Raw genomic sequence first — 21,389 nt, forward strand, 5'->3', positions numbered from 1 at the left:
AACTTTTATGGCGATTTACCCATTGTTCACAGTTATTGTCCCTGAATTTAGAAGATACGAAAAAATTTGGGTCCGGTAGGGGACATGTATTACTTTAGCAGTACTCTACAAACTGGACTATGAGATCATTTTAAATCATTATGCAGGGTTCGCACGCATCCTGGAAAACCCTGGAAAGTGCTTAAATTTTATTTTCATCCTGGTGCCACTAATTGCTTTGAATATCATTGCTACCAGATTTTCAACTTGTCAGAACGTCCAGCTAAACATTGAAGTGCTGATTGATCATTTGATGCTTATAATAAACTTAAAAAACATTAAAACTTTTTAAAATATACTCAAGCAAATGTTAAGTGAAAGTTATTATTATTGGAAAATTGACTGTTGGCGACATCAATGAAACAAGACGTATAAGGCCAAGTGCAAAAAGAACGTGTAGAAAAAAACCGGCAGAATACAAAAAGGATTTTGCATGAATGAAAACCAGCCATTTGTATTGGTCCCATGGGTATCCAGTTTAGAGTGTTTCAATGTACAGTAATGTACTCTTATAACGAACTGCAAGGGACCAGACACATCGGTCCGTTATAGCAGTAGTTCGTTATATACATTTGCGGAAGTTAGCCGTTTTCAGTTAATAAGTCAGCCATTTTTGAGTTTTCAAATTTAAACACAAGAATTAGTGGGGTTTTTGTTTTAATATTTCATTTGTTATCACCAATATCAGTGCAGTCATTGGATGCATTGTCGTTAATGCTACTGACTGATAAGATAAAAAAATCTGATCGGTTCACTGTAAATAAGCTAATTTACACTCAAATTCACAGTTTTGACAAGCACATTGGTTCATTGTAACAGTTAATTCGCTATACACAGTTCATTCTATACAATAAAATTTATTAATACATTATAGGGAGGAAAAAAACGGGACTTTACAATGAGTTCATTCTAATCGGTAGTTTGTTATAAGCATGTTCATTCTAAAAATACTTTACTGTGCATGCAAAAGGATATGGCACACGTTATCCAACTTAGAGGCCCTCTTCTAACAGTTCTGAACCATTCTTTTTGTCAATTAATTAAATATAGCCTATTCACAATATATTTCACTGATGTTTTACACTGTTCATGGATTTAAGGGGAAACAAAACTGTTATCAGTTTAGTAAATTCTTAGCCAAAGTCCAATGAAGTCATATTACATAGTTGATTTTTTTACATTTGCTTGTCACCACCTAATAGGTTTGTAACCTGTAATTGCCAATTTTATGTCTATTTCTTATTTTGAAAATGATTTGCTCAAAACTTGTTAAATCCAAAAGAGGGAAATATGACATTTTCATTTTCGATTAAATGCACTGGTGATCCTGCAGTGGATTAATTCACCGTATGTGGTTCATATAAACAGGTGATATATGTAAATGAAGTGATTGGGTGGTTTTTTTAATTGACATCTTGTGGACTTTCATTTAAAATAAACTTTTGCATCAGAGGAATTTGGTAATGTCGGGGATGACATGTCATGATCTTAAGTTTTGTAAAAACAAACAACACTTTTTAGTTATTCCAGTAGATTAAATTCTTTGTTACTCTGCAGGTATGAAAAGAATCTGATGTTTCATCGTTTCTGGTCTGTGGATGATGAACAAATGCATACAGAGTACTCTGCCCTTCGATCAATTGTCGTGTCAAACTACGAGGAGACCATCAAAATGCCGATCAATGAACCCGCACCTGGAAAAAGAAAGAGTCAGATTCAGGTTTGTAGAATTTCGTATCGTCAGTCTTGGTCTTCTTTTGCTAATCATATTTCGCATGGTTAGTTTTTCCTAAATGTTTTTCTCTAAATCATGAATTATTGCTTCTAATTAAATTGTAGTGGTGCTAATACAGTGGAAAGAACATCTTTCAAATTTTTGACTGCAGTCTTAACTACGTTTTTAAATCAAGTTATATCTTATCAAACACGTTACAAAATATTTGTAATATGTTTGATGATATATATATATATGTGTACAGGCATCGAAATAAGTCGAGAACAGTCGTTCAGGTTACCGGGAGGTTACCACATGTAAGAAAAGCCAAGAACTGTGTTCAATTCTCGACAAAAATTTCAACGTAATTTCGTTTCTGAACATAAACCAGGCAATGCATTCTCATAAGGAATTGCATTGATGTTTGCACGCACTTATGCAAATGCAAGCAATTATAGCCATTCCGCGTTTGAGCAGTGTCCACTAGATGAATTTACTTCCGCGTTTCGTTTTCTTGTACGAAATTACACCAATGTTCGTGCGCACTTATGCAATTGCAAAGCAATTTTGGCAATCCAAGTTTAAGAAGCACCCACTAGATAAATTTACTTCCGGATTTCGTTTTTCTTGCGCACCGATACAATTTCAGAACGTTTGCGTTGATGACTTCAGTGACGCTGAAACTTATATGGCACTTCGGACACAAACAGTGACATCTGAATTGGGTACTGTATACTAGGGAAAAATATGGAATGGGAATGAATGAAGAGGCTGGGGAATCATTATCGTTATGTAATGAACTACGTAACACTGAGTGAGAAATAACAACACATGTTGTCATCAATTTAGTTTCTTCAGTAACTCCATTATTAAATGTGAGTAACCATGATAGCCCTACCTATAAAGTAGTGATAAATGAATTACAAATTTACTAGTTCGTACTAGTTGTACTAATCATCCTGTACACATCTAAGGGATTGAACAGTAATGTGAACGTGACCAGTTGCACTCAAAATTTCACATTTCAAAAAAATTATCTTTCATTGTTGTATGATAAAATAAGAGAAATAAAAAACAGAACACTTTTATTTTCATCAATTTATTTATTCATTTGTTCAGTTATTAAATATGAGTCACATACTTGTAAAGAATTACATGTAATTAATACATTAAGAACAGTGATAAGATAAAGAATGAATCAAATACATGTATACTACAATAATCATCTGGCACACATGGAAGGGCATTAAAAGTAGTAACAGGAATTCAATTCTAACTTTCATATAGTTGTGGTAACCTATAGGTTACCAGGCTATATTTTGTAGTAACCTGTAAATGGGTTACCAGTCACAATGCTTATTTCGATGGTTGTGTATATATGTGTGTGTGTGTGTGTGTGTATATATATATATATATATATATATATATATATATATATATATATATATATATATATATATAATTCACCATTTGGGAGTTTCGTACTGTATATATTTAAATTAGATGTTGTAATTATATGTACAAATATTAAAAAAGTTATGTAAGACATAGGATTTTTACCAGCTAGATAAATTTTTAAATTGAATTTGATCTGAATCTGTGTTGGTAATAATATTCAAACGGCTGATTTAGTGATTTTGTTCTACAGGAATTTGTGGATTATTTTGGAGGAGCGGGAGTGCAGCACATTGCAATGAAGACTGAGAATATCATTGAAAGTGTAAGTTTTACTAATAGTGGGGGTGAGATATAGCTCAGGTGTGATGGCTTACAGGGAAGGAAGGAAATGTTGGGATTTTTTAACGATGCACTCAACACATTTTATTTACGATTATATGGTCTCATACCTGTACAGGACGGGTTGACGACCACTAGAAAAAAGAAAGACGGCACCAGAGTGGAATTCACCTGCCCTCCAGCTTCAACACAATATCAAAAGTACATGGGAGGTGTCGACAAGATGGATCAAATGACCAGGTTGAATAAAGAAAAGAAAACAATGGTATAGGAGAGGTGAGCGGAAGTTGTTTGAAATCTCAATGTACAATGCGTATATAATAGAAGGACACACCATCAACCATGATGCACCTGGGAAGAGGCGACGAGATCTTCTATCTTTCAAGCTCGACTTGGCTCACCAACTGATAGGCACCTTTCAGTCGCGAAAGAGAGCTTTACCAGGTCGACCACGAAGTGATGCCTCTAACTCCCTGTTACGACTTGATGGGAAGAACCACCTACCTGTGCCACGTGAAGATAATAACCGTCTGTGCTATGTGTGCAATTGTCGACACAAAACATTCAACAAGACCAACCCGGGTGTTCACTACTCAGAGAACCCCAACAAACAGAGAAAATCCAGTATGAAATGTGATGTTTACCTGTGTTGTAATCCTAAAACTACCTGTTTCAAAGATTTCCATACACAGGTAAATCTGTAGACTAGAAGAACCATGGCTGTAAATACTGTTTGTAATTGTAAATAAGTGTATACATATATTTTGTGTGCAGAACTTTTATTTTTCTCTCTGACAGAAAGACCTACATGTTCATGTATCTGAACTGAACAAAACTATTTGAGGAATTTGACAATTCATTCAGTGTTGTTCGATACCTGTGATTACCGTGGCTGCAAAAGCATTGTAAATATATTTTTAAAATTATAACTGGAATGTTAATTAATTAATTATCCAACAAGAAAAACATTTGTACTGTTTTTTTAAATTACCAGTCCTACCTACTCAAATAGGTGAGTAATATGCATAGTTTACCTGTAATTACCAGATTTATACCTGTTGAATATAACAGCCGTCCATTCACCTTTCTGGAAATGTATAGCCTATAACTAAAATTAATGATAAAACAAGTAGTTTTATCCTTTAACAAACATGATCATAAATCTGCTATTTAAACTCAGTGTGCAGGGAAGGTCAAGGCTGTAAAACTTAGTGGTGAAAGAGTTATGGACCACACAGATATTGAGAGAAGAAACCCGCTGTAGCCACTTCATGGCCTACTCTTTTCAATTAGTAGCAAGGGATCTTTTATATGCACCATCCCACAGACAGGATAGTATATACCATGGGTTTTGTTACACCAGTTGTGGAGCGCTGGCTGGAACGAGAAATAGCCCAACGGGTCCACCGACTGGGATTGATCCTAGACTGATCGCGTATCAAGTGAATGCTTTACTACTGGGCTACATCCCGCCCCTTGGCTTACAGGGTTGCATGATTGAATGAAGGTTTAATGACATGCCAGCAAAAACTTACATCTATAATATAATAAGCAAGCCCTTTTTAACAGTTTCCCATGGTTCTGACTGCTATTCCTCATCTGATTTGTACCACTAACAACCTCCTTTGTACTTACCGGATGCCACATTTTGAAAGGATCATTTTGCGCTTGGGTCCAGTACAACGCTCGAATTTAAGAATTTGTCTCCCATGGCAGTTTAAAAACAAAATTGCTGTGAGTGAAAAGGCCCACCGACGGCAATTTAAAACCTGCCCATGGCAGTGGGTTTTTTTAATAACTTTTGCAGCAAATAAATAAGACCGACAAGGTTATTTTGCTGTATATAGACATATTTTAAAGGTACTAATATTATATACTGGCAGATAATGTACACCAGGCATAAACATTTTGCCATCATTGAGGAACTTTAACAACGGTACTTTTGTGCCATTGGTGATGCTCCCGACCTACGGCAATTTATATCTCAACGACGGCAATTGCTGTTGGTGCCGTCGTTAAGTTTGAGCCTTGCAGTAGACTACCATACGTACACCATGCTAAATATTGCATACAAAGATGAATTCCATAAATCAACCATAATGGAGGTCATCATCTTTGTTACCTGGCTATATGGTGTCCATGTATGTAGCTTCGGCTAATGAGGACTGGCTGTCTACACTGTGGTTATATTTGGGGGAGGTGGGGGAGTGCAGTGAAAGGCCACCGCACCCTATCTAACCTTTCCTGTGCGTTGCACAGATTAACCTCTATATTATATATATAATATCTGGTTTTGGGTGTCGTACAAAGGTAAGTATATAAAAGGTTGGTTATCGATGGACTGGTTTTTGCCCATCCCAGAGTTTCCCATGACTGACATACCAAAGGCTGTGTTATGTACTGTCTGGGAAAGTGCGTAATATGAAAGATCCCTTGCTACTAATAGAAAAATGTAGCGGGTTTCCTGTCTATGACTGTGTCTAAATGACCATGTGTTTGACATCCAATAGCCGATGATTAATAAATCGGTGTGCTCTAGTGGTATCGTTAAACAAAACAAACTTTTATTTGTATTTCATTTGGGGTTTTTTTCAGTTTTGTTTCTCCCCTTTGCATGGGGTTGTTTTAAAAATTGTTCTTTTGACATCTCGCATGTCTGCTAAATTTAGTATGTAGGGTGTGGTTACTTGAAAAATAATTGTTTTATGCTGTTTTTACTTTGTCTTATTAGTTTATTAACCAAACTTTTAAAACAAATATCATCTGTTGTATTCATGTCACTATTAAAATCCACCAGGGACATTATTTGTTTGAACGTGCATTAGATGTTTTATAAATATTATCCGGAAACTAATGTCTGAACTTCACCAACTTTTAAAAATATCTTTATAAAATGTCATGTTTTCATAACACACTAACCAGCATGTTTTGGATGTTATGCATATTTAAATACATATTGTTCTCATACGGTATAACTATACTATATGTATCATATATTTGCAGATTACGAATCTTCAGCAACGAGGAATGCAATTCCTAGACATTCCTAACAAGTATTATGACAACCTACGAAAGCAACTCGCAAACTCCAAGGTTACAGTGAAAGAGGATCTTGATACTGTAAGCCACTTCCACTTCCACTTCACTTCCTCTGATACGCAGTGAAATTTTCTTTTATCACAGAGCATCTGTTTAAAAATCCAAAATGGTCATGTAAGATTAGACAAGACAAGACAAGATATTTATTCAGTTATTGAGGCCACATGACCAAGACAAATATGTTCTTTAAATCATCTAAACCTTTTATTAAATGATGTTCTTCAACATCTGTTTGCCAAGACCAGTCACATCTTCCCTGCACTCGAGAATATTATGGAAAGAGTTGATGACATCACATGCATATAATTTGTATGCATTGCCATGATGTTAAAAGTCTGAAGATGTGTTTAGAGGCTTGAGTCCTCACTTTAAATTTTTTAAAAACACTAGACCTGTGAGGCATTTAACTGCTGTGTATAGTGGTATAGGCTGATCTATGTGTGGAAAAGCTCATGTAAAAGATAACTAGCTGCTATATAAAACAGAAATAGCTTGGGTCATTAGAATTGTTAAGCAGTTGTTCATTACTAATTGTAGTAAAAAAAAAAAAAAAATTGAGATTAAAAGATTTGAGACTGTAAATAATAATTATCGCTGAATATGATGCTGATTTGTAATTAGTAGCAAAAAAAAGTTATGACATATTCCCTATTTATCCTATAACTTACCTATAATATTCATGTCATAAACCCATTTGATATTTACCATTATTAACTCGAGTAATAATGTTTTGCTATAAATACCTTGGTATTGTATTCCATAAATTAAATAAATTTACTAATGCAAGAAAAATGTTGTACGAACAAGCACACAAAGCTATGTACTGCTGTAATATATCTATTCACTGTCAGCTTAAATTATTTGATTGCATGGTTATACCAGTCCTTTTATACGGATGCGAAAGATGGGGTTTTGAAAGTTTAGCTTCCATAGAAAAACTGTATAATAAATGTTTAAAACTACTGTTACCAGTGAGGAATTCTACACCATTGTACATTTTGTATGGAGAACTTGGATGTTTCCCAGTAACTGTAAAGCTAAGGATGATTACCTTTTGGTTCAGACTAATTACAGGGAAGCAGTCCAAGTTATCATTATTTGTTTATAGATTGTTGTTGAATGACTACAATAATAATATTTACAAACATAAATGGATAGACTTTGTAAAATCAATATTGGATAACATTGGTTGTACATATATATAGATGTCACAATGTAATAGAATTGCAATTGCTATACTTTTTAAAGAATTTATTTCAATTCCTACAAACATGGTACAGTCATATCGATAATTTCAGAAAAGCTTCAAATTACAAACTGTTAAAAGATTGTGTTACATTTGAGACATATTTAACATCCCTTGAGAAAAAACATTGGTGTTCATTATGACGTTTTAGACTCTCAAACCATAATCTCCCCATTGAAACAGGTAGATGGACACGAATACCACTACATGATAGAATATGTCCCCTCTGCAACAGTAATGACATCGGAGACGAGTTCCACTATATACTGAAATGCCAATTTTTTTAAGAATCCAGAACTATTTACTTGCCACAATACTGTCAATCAAAACCTAATACATATAAATTTTATATTATCTTCAACAGCAAGAAAACTGGTGTCCTTCGTAAATTGTCGATTTTCTGTAAATTTATTATGAATAATTTTAAGTCCTCCGGCTAAAATACCTATATGGATATGTATTTTATGTATGTATATGTATGTGTATGTGTGTGTATATATAAATATACATATACATATACACATACATATACATATACATATACATATACATATTTGTTTATTCATTTATTTATGTGAAATACTTATACGTTTGCCATCTTGTCAAAATATATGTATAATTGTATTATGTACCTCATATGCCGTGGTTTATGGCCTGAGAGTAAATAAAGTTCTGTTCTGTTCTGCTGTCAATAGGTCATTTGTTTACAGTCAACAAGACTTGTATTCTTAAGTGTAATGTTTTGATGAGATTTAGTTAAAGTGCGTGACGTCAAACTTCATTTGTGCTGGTGAGGCGACTTCAGAACTTTGATTTACTAAATATCAAATTAAAATGTTATTTTAGAAGTGTTAAGGGATAAATAGAATTCGCTACTTGTTATCGTAGCTAATCCTCTATTTGTTATTCAGCTTCAGAAGTTGCACATACTGGTGGACTTCGATGACAATGGTTACCTGCTCCAGATCTTCACGAAAAACATGCAGGATCGTCCAACTCTGTTCTTGGAGGTCATCCAGAGATGTAACCATAGCGTAAGTGTTACCTTTTTCATTTTCGATATACAGTCAGACCTTGTTACAACGACCGTCGATACTACAACATTTACAACATCCGACCACAAATTGTCGGGAACATCAATGTTATTCTGTTCATTACAACGGAATTCACAGCTTCTGACACTGACAGAGCAAATTAGAAACAAACGTGCATCTGACATCTGAAAACACTTCTTTACAACAACATTACATAATCACAAATACCACAGTACATTGGCAGTACACACAACCATTTGGCTTCCTTGATCTCGTCGTGAGACGACAGTGTTACAAGATGTTGATGTTGAGATGTATCTTAACCGGACGCTAGCGATTATTTTAGAAATCATTGATTTCAATCGCTGTATCCTAACCACGTGCGTACAGCAAGACAGATAAATGTGTCACATCGCACGCATCTGGTTAGGATATGGCAATTAAAATCAATGATTTCTAAAATAATCGCTTGCATCTACATGTAGTTAGGATACAGCTTTACCAATGTCACCAAATTGGCTGTGAAGGTAAATTTCAAAATACACAAGGCTCGATATTTCACACAAAACTGTTGTTTTGTTTGCTTGTCGATTATGCAACTCAAAATTCATACAAGCTGCTGATCGATTATGTTGTGAACTGTTTCATCTGAAATTAAAAGTTGCTAATTTTAGAAGATAATTAGTTTCTATGCAAGTTTAAGGCAAATATGGTTCATATATCTAAAAACTGGTTGACTGTAGTCCATCCAATCCTCCTACAAATATGGGGTTTTTTTGGTAAAAATTTCAGTTTGGTGTGACATACGAAAAAAAGAAAAGTGTTTTGGAAATAACAAAGACTATTTTTGTGTGAAATTTAAAAAACAGTCGACTCAGAAATAAATAACTTGTAGTAAATTCCTTTGTATGAAAAAAAAGTGTTCCTTGCGAGGACTATCAGTACAATGTACTTGAACTGACTACCGGTTACTAGAGATTTTTTAATAATGTCCTCTGAATACTGTAGATCCTGAAATTAATGCGTCCCTAAATTAATGCGAGTGACGGTGGGCAGACTAAAATGTGACATGAAACTAATGCGAGTGGCCTCCCTTTGAAATATTAACTTTCCTAACATCACACATCGGTGTACTTTTTGATTAAATCCAAGTTAAAGACGTCTTCAATGAGATCAACTCACTAATATGTCTGTGCACACATCAGTTTACTTGTGTAGTCCCTATTCTTTTTAGTGAGATCAACTCAAAGCATTACAACTGTATGCCAACATAGTGGCATGGAACTTGAACAGTAAAGACAAAGAAAAGATCAACCGCAATATAATTTGACTGTTTTTCTTTATCTCAGGGTTTTGGTGCTGGAAACTTCAAGTCCCTGTTTGAGGCTATAGAAATGGAACAAGCAGAACGAGGAAATCTCTAATGAGGAATTGAAATTCTTGAAAGCTCCTGCCAAGAATGTTCAATCTTTTCAACAGTAGCTGTGTATGATACTTAGATATGTGGGTAAAGGGGATTGCATTACAATAGACTGATAAGTGTGTTGTGAAACTCGTAATGAAGTGCCAGTCTAGAGAAAACATAATGCTGGTTTTAATCATTTCAGAACATTTCTTCAGATAAAGATTGCTATAGAATCATCTCTTGAGAAATTGTTTTAATTTTTCATAATTAATTAAATGCAAGTGTTTGCATGCTAGAAATAAGTTTATCACATTCTGAAGACCATTCACTGGAAGTAAATTAACAGTACTGTAGATAAAAGTATTCAAAATGAGTATTATTAATCCAAATATCAGTATTAAAAATATGTATGCTATGCATGTAGTCAACAGCAATCGGGATACTAATCTGGTACAGGCTTGCTTTGATGTATTTTATAATCACTTAAATAGTTTGATTTATCTATTAAAGATAGAACCTATTTCAAATTTATTTTAATTTCTGTGATTATTTACATATTTATCAAGTGTGCAGATTTGTAACTACCTAAAAGAGACCCCACCAAAAAAAAAAGAAGAAAAGAAATCTGTTACATTTGATCTAATTCTAAGTTATAAGCTTACTTAGAGGTTTTACTTGTTTAAAATTAAGTTCTAGAAATTCTTGCCTAGATTTTCAAAAAATGGAAACGGAATATTAGCAGTTACATAATCACTTAAGTGACTATAATCATGTTCAGTTTCTTTACAATTCATTCTAGTTATGTCAGTGTTATTTTCCGTTGTACACAAGTATAATTACTTAAAGGTGTATGACCGGTTTCCACAGTGAAACTAAGCTGTGTATATATAAAGAAAAGGTATTGTGCTCATAGACAATCATATTAAAGTTTTAATCATCGAAATATCTCCAGAATGTATTTTCGGTGCTTATTGTAGAATGTTTCTTTTGCTTTTGAAAACCATAGCAATAGGCCTCTATCCAAAATGAGTCGTGATTAATGCATATTCATATTTAATTCTACCTCACAATCAATAAATCGGTTTATTTTTATCAGATTTATATGATAGAATGTTACACGATAATGTGATAATAAAATTAAATGGATGTGAACAAGTATTATTAAATATAATGTTATTGCATTTAAGTGTAGGTTTCCAGAATGGATATCACCCTCCCCCCCCCCCCAAAAAAAAAGAAGAAAAAAAAAAGAAGAAGGATTGGTCCAATTCTTTATATTCCAGTAAATAATTGACATCAACATCCAATATTAGCTGGTGCTGATAATGATCTTAATTACATATGAAGTCTTTACAGAAATTCTTATTTGTATGCATGTTCTGTTAATATTATTATGCTTTCCATGAGAAGTGAAGGTCTATTTGGAAATATTTATGAGACTTTGACTTTGAGTGTTTTTACATGCCCCTATACCACTAAGGTTTCAGACATTATTTATGAGAAACAGGTTTTTAAAATTTTAAACATGTGGTTGTTTGTTTGTAAACATTTCTTTAACGTTCATAACTTAAGTCATTTAGTCTTCCAACAGGTTGGGTATGTTTAGTACATAATAATATATAACATATTTAATTTATTTCTACATAACATTTTCATGTACTTTGGCTGGATCAAATAAGATACTGAACTTTTATAATGCTTTTTTGAATACAAGTTGAACATTTGTTAAACATTTCTTTTCATGCACATTTTAAATGTGTTTTAGTTTTTAATGAGAAGTTAATTATACTTATCCAAATAAAGTACAAGTTTTGGTCATCTTTTATTGCCACATATTGCTGACAGAAATATCTGCAAAACTTTAATATCTAAAGTGATGATTGAACATATAAATATTTCGAAATTTTTCAAAACGTTTCTTGGCAGTTCCAGAATTTTGTGGGGGTTTGGGTTTTTTTTTAAACAGACTTGTATATAATCAGTATTTATGGTTGTATTGAAAACCAGCAGAACCCTGGTATTAAATGGTTGGCTTAATAATAATAATGTTTATTAAAATAGTTGTATGGTTGAACTAAATCTAATCTTTTAGAAATAAATGACTAGAATTTTTAATGTTATCATATGTTGTGATTTTATTTCAGTGTTCATAATATTTATGCTTTAAAACAACCCTATACTCAACAAAACATGTTTAACAAATTATGTTACTCAAAGATTTCTTATTAATTTGCATTTGTGATAGATTCAAAACCTCTGTTGTTTACAAACAACATCAGTGCTACTGTAAAGGTTGGACATATCCATTCTTTATGGCTCAGAAACATTGTAATAATAGATTTATAGATGTCTGAATATGCATTTGGTGATATTTAAGTAATCGGCAAGGTAGTTATAATTATCCAAAATTACAGATTCGTCATTTAGTGTACAGTAAATTATTGTACAAAGATTGCGGACATATTCTATAAACATACTTACATTAATGTTTTGGGGTTTTTCTAAGCCTTTTTAGTCAAGTATAGTAAACAAAACTATGCACAGTCTATCTGAAGACTAGTTTATATATAGTGATGTACCAAAGGGAATCAGCCTTTAATCGGTGTGTTTTTAGTTTTTCATTATAAATGTTTTAATGTCGTCTGCATGCCAAATTAATGAAGTATTAAGTTAATGTGATTTTAAATATGTTTACAGAAGCATTTAGAATAATTCATGGTTTCATTTGCTCTTGCACGCATTTAGATCAAAGTGTGAATTATTTTCATGTGTGAAAATAAGTACATGGGTTTTTTGTGATAAATGAATGGAAAGAACTTGGTACCGTAATGATGTGAAATCAGAATGTGTTTTTTGTCTGTTGTGGAAGGATTATTGCAAGCTCTAAATACATGTCATTCATCATCATTGCAGAAAATGAAACCTACAAATAAAAAAATCCACCGATAACCTGGTGTGGTTTAGCTGTCTGATAAATCATACAAGATTGGATGTAAGTACAAACCGATGTGCTGATCCTGATATATATAAGATCTCACATTTTTCAAGGGAATTTGGAATTCCATTCTTGTAATGAAATTGTTCGAATCCTGTAACATCGATCTTTTTTTTTTTAACAGTTGGGTAGTAAAAAGTCTTTACTCAGATGATAACTACAATTGTTTATTGGATTCAGATTTTAAATTAACTAGTCACTTAATGCATTGTAGTTTAAAAAAAACTACAAAAAAAAACAATCCCTAGAATTGGTAAGTACTATTACAGACCCAAAGTCGAGATTCTGTGATTTTATTAGAACTACACACATAGTGCTGGTTATTTTGCACAAACACTGAACCTACTGTAGACATTGGTTTTATTTTTATGAATGACATCTGTGTTTAGAGCCTTTCTCCTTCCATGTTGTCAAGTATAAATGAAGGTAGTACATATGCGGAAAATGGCCGTTTTCGAAAAGGTTTGGATAGAGGTTTAGAATGGATTGTTGTGGATGTATATAGTATTATTCGGTGACATAGTCTTCATCTATGTTCTGGTGGCCCACTCTGGCAGCTGATTTTGAGTGTGAGAGACTTTGTACAGTATTCATATATAAAATAGTTACTCTTAATCCAGTACGCTTTATATGTAATATACTCTTTGAATTGTTTTTGTTGAAGACCTTTGACCTCAGCTTAGTAGCACCTATTTTGTTGTTGTCATAATGTATCGGTTAAATATATGTTAATATTTTTGTTATTCATAGGATAGAAATCATACTTCACATGCATAAAAATAAACATTTAATTTGACAGCTTTAAAACCGGCCTCGGTGGCATCGTGGCAGGCCATCGGTCTACAGGCTGGTAGGTACTGGGTTCGGATCTCAGTCGAGGCATGGGATTTTTAATCCAGATACCGACTCCAAACCCTGAGTGAGTGCTCCACAAGGCTCAATGGGTAGGTGTAAACCACTTGCACCGACCAGTGATCCATAACTGGTTCAACAAAGGCCATGGTTTGTGCTATCCTGCCTGTAGGAAGCGCAAATAAAAGATCCCTTGCTGCTAATCGGAAGAGTAGCCCATGTAGTGGCGACAGCGGGTTTGCTCTCAAAATCTGTGTGGTCCTTAACCATATGTCTGACGCCATATAACCGTAAATAAAATGTGTTGAGTGCGTTGTTAAATAAAATCTTCTTTCTTTGACAGCTTTAAAATTGTTTGCTATTTAAATACATGTATGATAGAAATCATACTTGACATGCATAAAAATAAAATTTTAATGGGACAGCTTTACAATTGTTTGCTATTTAAATACATATATGATAAAAATTCACATGCATAAAAATAAAATTTTAATGGGACAGCTTTAAAATTGTTTGCTATTTAAATACATGTATGATGTTTTGGGTTTTTTTTAAAGTAGACTTACATGCCCGAATAATGCCAAATAAATTTGTCACATGAATAATTCTAAATCACAGCAGCTGCTGCACATTGTAGACTGAGCTTAATTGTTAATGATCAAGAGCTATTGACTAATCCGTCTCACGTCTGTTACTTGACATGCACCAGTTCTGGTCTAGCAGTTAAGCATTTTAGGTTGCATATGAAAATATCAAAGCCTTTTTCGTCTTTGTTTTCTAAATTGCACACAAAAAATAGTGTGTGTTTTTTTGTTATTTGCGAAACAGTTTTACTTTTCTTCAAACTGAAATTATTTACAAAACATTTCTTTGTAGAAGGATAGGATAGACTATAGTTGTAGCTATTGACATGACAGCATCACTAAGTGGTGTCTCATTTTTACACATTCTTTGCACATCATGGTAATAAAAAAACCAGCTACCTGTATATTAATGCTGGTATTGTTTGGTAGAGATGTATTTATGGTTGTTAAATATTTAATTGAAAGTTGTTAAAGTTGATGTCTGTTTTTACTAGTGTTTGTTTTTGATGAAGTACAAAGGTCTTCAACAGCTTAATATTTTTAATTATCCCCATGTCTTGGTGCAGTATATTACTTAGCTTGAAGTTTTTTGTTTGGATCAAAGGTATACTCTTATTATTTTACGTAAGCATGTTAGGTTTTCATTTTAGTTTTTAAGCTAGTGCTACAAGTTGTTTTTGTTTGAAAGATGTTATTTTATTTTGTTAGTTAAATGGATTTATTTGAAGTGCTGTGACTATGTTACACTTGAGTGAACATTTAGTTTTTAAGAAATAGAATTTATTTAAGATATTTTGTTGTGACAAATTTGCATACTGATGAAAACTATTTCAGAACAAAACAAAATGACTCGGTACCTTTTTACAGTGCTACAGGTTGTGAACCTGGGCCTCAGGTCCATGGCATGCAAAACTGCTTCAATACTGGGTGATCTCATCTAGGGAACATTTGTCAGGGAACAATGACTTCATGGAATTTATTTTCCAGCAAATCTAGTTGAACTAAAATGGTACTGAAAATGGGTTCAAGTATAACCAGTGATGTAAACTTTGTCTCGACATGGCTTAGTCTCATATTTCTTGAACTCAGTGGTAGAAATTGATACATATATATATCACCTGTAAGTGCTTTTGAAGTCCATCTTGTAACTTCTTTGGGGCCATTCAACAATGCATTGGGGCCATTCAATAATGCACTATCTGACAACTTTTGTTTTACCTAGTACCTACACCGATATAAGGTTTTGTAATGCTGCCAGTGACAACGATTAGGTAATTTTCCTGTCAACACCTCTTCTCCATTCAGTGTTGCCATGACGTAATTTGACCATTACTGAATTGTCTCTCTGTATTTGTATTTTTTATTTTTTATTTGTAACTGCCTAATAACAAAGCATCTGTAAATGAAAAATTAGCCAAGACTTGTCTGTAGTTGATTAATTTGATAATATTTGAAAACATTAAACAAACACATCCTCACCTTCCCTAAATTTTGCAAGTCTTCTCAAGATCTGCTCCTTCTAGAGCATTAAGTAATTATTAAAAGGCTGTGCCTAGACCTTTATTTACGTGCCTATATCCTATCACGGTTAAGGCACATTCATCCTAAGCCCAATCTCTGACAAGGTTTGGGACACAATTTGAAGGGCCAATTAATCTCCAAAATACACCAATTCACTAGGCTACCGGCTTAAACAACTTTTTGTGTGGAATAATATTATTTTCAGGCCAAGGTTAATGACTAATTGGAAAACTGTGGAGTACTGTACATGCCATCAGTTTGTCTTATAGATGGTTGTGGTTTATTTTGGTTCATATACATACAAGATTTGTGCAATAGAACAAAATGTGACTAAAATTACTATGAAACCTTTTATAAAAATGACTGCTAAATATTGTTTAATGAAACAATTTTGTGTTTGGACCCAAACATATATATATACATACAAGTGCTAGATCTCAGTTATTTTTCTCGGTGGTAAGTTCCTTTTAACAGTTGGCTGAATGTTATTTTATTTCTGTTTGGCTACAACTATATTGATAGCATATTTTTATCTTAACCAGTGCTCTTTTTTTCTTGAAATAAATATAATGAAAAGCCACAGTGTTTTACCTTTTTTTTTGCAGAAGTACTAGTACTTTTAATGTCTAGTTATTTAAAACTAAGTCGGCCACAAGGAAGCCAGCTATCATTCGAATTGAACCAGCTGGGATATTTTTCTGATGGCGGAATGCGGCGACAGCATCAACTTTTGCATTTGGTTCAGCATTTTACAATTAGCTCCATTTCTTACAAACATAAGTCCTAGATCAATGAAACTTGGTTTATATTTGCACCTATGATTCATCACAATGTTTATGTGTGTGGGGGGGGGGGGGGGAGAAGTACTTTTTTATAATTTAATTTTTTTTTCTTGAAAATTTTCATTTTGATTTAAAAAAAAAAAAATCCATTGAGATGAACATCAATGGTACAACATCGACATCAAATAAGTTTATGGTAGGCAAGACATTTAATTCAGTGAAATTCTTATTGTTACTTATGAACTGAACAGGGGAAATCATCCAATTCAATGGTAGAACATTGGCAACTTGACCAATATATCAACGGTCATGGTATGTGCTGTCCTGTATGGGGAAAGTCCATCATTTGCTCCAATTTTGGAAAAAGTTGTCCATTTGTTAACTGTGGGTTTCTTCTTTTTATGTCCATGTGACTTTTTATTCAGCCAATCAAAGTACAAGACAAGTCCTGCATTGACAATGCTATCATTCATTGGTTCCTGATGTAATCCTTAGGTTTAACATGAAGCACATAAACCAATCTTACCAAATGTTTATCTATGTGGTTTGGCTAAACTTGCTGTAAGTATTGCAATAACTCAAAATAGCTGGCTACCTCCTATTAAACACATCTCTGGATTAGCTGTAATAAGATGTTGGATGAAAGGAAAGAAATGTTTTATTTAACGATGCACTCAACACATTTTATTTAGTTATTTGTAGATCCCAGACCGACCGTGCATCGAGCGAGTGCTTTACCACTAGGCTACATCCTGCCCCATTAAAAAGTTAACACCACTAAAGCACACAGATTTATTCATCATCGCCTGTTGGATGTCTAAAATTTGGTAATTTTGACATGTAGTCATCGGAGAAAACCATTTACATTTTTCCGAATGCAGCAAAGGGTCATTTATATGTACTTTTCCGCAAACAGGAAAGAATAGTTGTGGTGCACTGGTTGGAAAGAGAAAAAATCCCCATCAGTTGAATGGATCCACCATGGTGGTTTGATCCTGCGACGCAAGCACTTCGATCAATCACTCAACTGAGCTAAATCCCGCACCAGATAATGACAGGTAATTTGATGCCACCATGCAGTGAGCTACAGGTACTCTTTCTGATTAGCAGCAGGGAGATCTTTTTTATATGCAGCATCCAACAGACAGACCGGCCTCGGTGGCGGCGTGATTAGGCCATTGGTCTACAGGCTGGTAGGTACTGGGTTCGGATCCCAGTCAAGGCATGGGATTTTTAATCCAGATACAGACTCCAAACCCTGAGTGAGTACTCCGCAAGACTCAATGGGTAGGTGTAAACCACTTGCACCGACCAGTGATCCATAAAGGCCATGGTTTGTGCTATCCTACCTGTGGGAAGTGCAAATAAAAGATCCCTTGCTGCTAATCTGAAAGAGTAGCCCATGTAGTGGCGACAGCAGGTTTCCTCTCAAAATCTGTCTGACGCCATATAACCGTAAATAAAATGTGAGTGCGTCGTTAAATAAAACATTTCTTTCTTTCTTTCCAACAGACGGTACAGAACATATACTATGTATGGCCTTTGTTACAAGAAATAGTCAAATGGACCAAACAACGGAGATCGATCCTAGGCCAACTTCACATCAAGTTTATCACTGGTGTATGTCCCACCCTGCTGAGGAAATTTTTTGTTTTGTTTAATGACACCACTAGAGCACATTGATTAATTCATCATCGGCTATTGGATGTCAAACATTTGGTGATTGTGACAGTCTTAGAAAAAACCTACAACATTTTTTCTACTGCAGCAAAGGATCTTTAATATGCACCTTGTCACAGACAGGAAAGCACAAATTACGGCCTTTGACCAGTTGTGGTGCACTGGTTGGAACAATAAAAACCCCAATCAGCTGAATGGATCCACTGAGGTGGTTCGATCCTGTGACACAAGCACCTCAAGCGAGCACTCAACCGACTGAACTAAACCCTGCCCCAGCTAAGGAAAGAAACAAAAATGTTTTATTTAATGACGCACTCAACACATTTTATTTACAGTTATCTGGCATCAGACGTATGGTTAAGCACCACACAGAGATATTTAGAGAGGAAACCTGCTGTTGCCACTTCATGGGCTACTCTTTCCGATCAGCAGCTTGGGGTCTTTTATATGCACCATCCCGCAGACAGGATAGTACATACCAAGGCCTTTGTTACACCACTGGCAGGAACGAGAAATAGCCCAATTAGCCCACCGACCCCTGATGAGGAAAAAAGTTTGCTTTAATGACACCACTAGAGCACATTGATTAATTCATCATCAGCTATTGGATGTTGAACATTTGGTAATTCTGACACAGTCTTAAAGAAAACCTGCTACATGTTTTCTACTGCAGCAAGGGATCTTTTATATGCACTTTCCCACAGACAGGAAAGCACATACCACGGCCTTTGACCAGTTGTGGTACACTGGCTGGAACAAGAAAAACCGCAATCGGTTGAATGGATCCACCGAGGTGGTTCAATCCTGACACAAGCACCTCAAGCGAACACTCAACCGACTGAACTAAATCCTTCCCCTGCTGAGGAATGAAGACCAAGACCAAGTTGTTTAACGTGCACATTCAGAGAAAGCTGTTGTAGCGCATGCCTGTCCTGGGCACAGGTGCTGGACTCGACCAGCTCCTCTGTCCAGGACAGGAAACGAGCAATGAATGAAGGAAATGGTTTATTTAACAACACACTCGACACATTTCATTGACTGGCTGGAGCAAGAAATAGCTCAATGGGCCCACTGACGGGGATCGATCCCAAACCGACCGCGCATCAGCTAATGAATGAATGATGAGAACAAAATGCAAAAATGGACAATACCAGCAGGCTGTATACTATAACTACTGTTTTGCAACTACCAGGACATATTATTAGCTATGGGTCCAATTCACAAAGCAACAGCACACTGTCCTTGCAAGTCTTTTTTGCATTACACCGAGATCGCAAAGTTGCACGAGAATAATGGTCATGGTCTGGAACTGTTCAACTAATTTGAGTTTTGTGGGCAATGTGAAAAACAAATGGACCATTGAAAATATACTGAGAAAAAGAAATAAGGGAACACTTTGTATGGTAGACCACATTTAATTCACTATTAGCATAGTAATGTCTATAAAATACAAATGAATATAATGTAGAATTGAATGTCAGTAATGTAGGACTGCCTACAAGTAACACAGTTGATTTCCTGACACATGCCATACATTCGAAACTCTGTTTTGGTGTAAGGAACGTGTTCCTAAATTTTTCAAAGAGGCGAAAATATGTTTCCATTCGCAAATATCTTCATATTTTAACCGACTAAACCCTTTATTTACATGTAACAATAACAGTAAAGTCTTGCCACAGATAATGCTGACAATGTCATGAATGCATCAGATACAAGACTCAGTAACAAAATATTGTAACACATTTCTCAAAGATTAAATACATGGAGATTATTATACAAGTGCATGTTGTACTGATTTTACGATTCTTGTATTGCCTGAGCAAAAGCGAAGGTAATGCATGAATCCTGACACTCGTTTCATAAACAAAAATCAGTACGACTCCCACCTGAGGACCACAAAATGATTTTTGGGGAGGTCCTACTATACATATATAAACAAAAATAACAAAACAGTAAAATTAAATTTGTTTTGTCTATGAATTCTTTTGTACATACAGTATAAACAAAAGTAACTGAACAGCACCTGAAAATTGTTATCCAATTGCCTTTGAGACCTTGGCATGGCATCCCATATGACCCCCACTCCCAAAATAACTCCCTAAGTAACTCTCATATTGTTCCTAAATGTAATATCCCGTCTTATTAGATATAAAGACAACCAATAACCAATGTCTGTTTTGTGCTGCCCAGGGTATCATTAAACATTCATTCACTCATTATTGGACAAAAACAAATGTCAACATTTTGGCTTGCAAATTTGTCTGTCCACATGCATGTTAATAGGCACAGACCGTAGTTTCAGCCCGTGAAAACGGACAATAAGTTTAGTTAAAGGGACATTCCTGAGTTTGCTGCAATTTTTAAAGATGTTATCGACTAATAAAATATTTCTATGACTAAACTTACATATTAAATATATTTTCTTGTTTAGAATATTAGTGGCTGTATATTAAACGTGTTTCTGATCATTCTAATATTTGTACTAGGTTAATTTTCATTTTATTTCCTAAACAAATATTTTTTCGTACGTACGAAATTATTTGAAGACAAAATCCAGTTTGGGCTTCTTACAAATATTAAGACGACCAGAAACACATTGAATATACAGACACTGATATTCTAAACAAGAAAATATATTTAATATGTAAGTTTAATCGTAGAAATATTTCATTAGTCAGAAACATCTTACAATGCAGCAAAC

The 21,389-nt window shown here is 34.4% G+C and overlaps 1 protein-coding gene across 1 annotated transcript in view; it reads left to right on the plus strand.

Annotated features, from left to right (window-relative positions):
• The window catches only part of LOC121368114 (4-hydroxyphenylpyruvate dioxygenase-like), a 31,401-nt gene extending 17,496 nt beyond the window's left edge, over window positions 1-13,905 (plus strand). The window contains exons 9-13 of the mRNA XM_041492685.1: window positions 1,597-1,759; window positions 3,402-3,473; window positions 6,494-6,610; window positions 8,747-8,869; window positions 10,219-13,905. Of these exons, the coding sequence (XP_041348619.1) occupies window positions 1,597-1,759; window positions 3,402-3,473; window positions 6,494-6,610; window positions 8,747-8,869; window positions 10,219-10,293 (550 nt within the window). The 3' untranslated portion in view covers window positions 10,294-13,905. The remainder of the gene's footprint in view (window positions 1-1,596; window positions 1,760-3,401; window positions 3,474-6,493; window positions 6,611-8,746; window positions 8,870-10,218) is intronic.
• The last annotated feature ends 7,484 nt before the right edge of the window (window positions 13,906-21,389 follow it).

The sequence above is a fragment of the Gigantopelta aegis genome, chromosome 3 (genome assembly GCF_016097555.1).
Source record: "Gigantopelta aegis isolate Gae_Host chromosome 3, Gae_host_genome, whole genome shotgun sequence".
In the NCBI taxonomy this organism is placed as follows: Eukaryota; Metazoa; Mollusca; class Gastropoda; order Neomphalida; family Peltospiridae; genus Gigantopelta; species Gigantopelta aegis.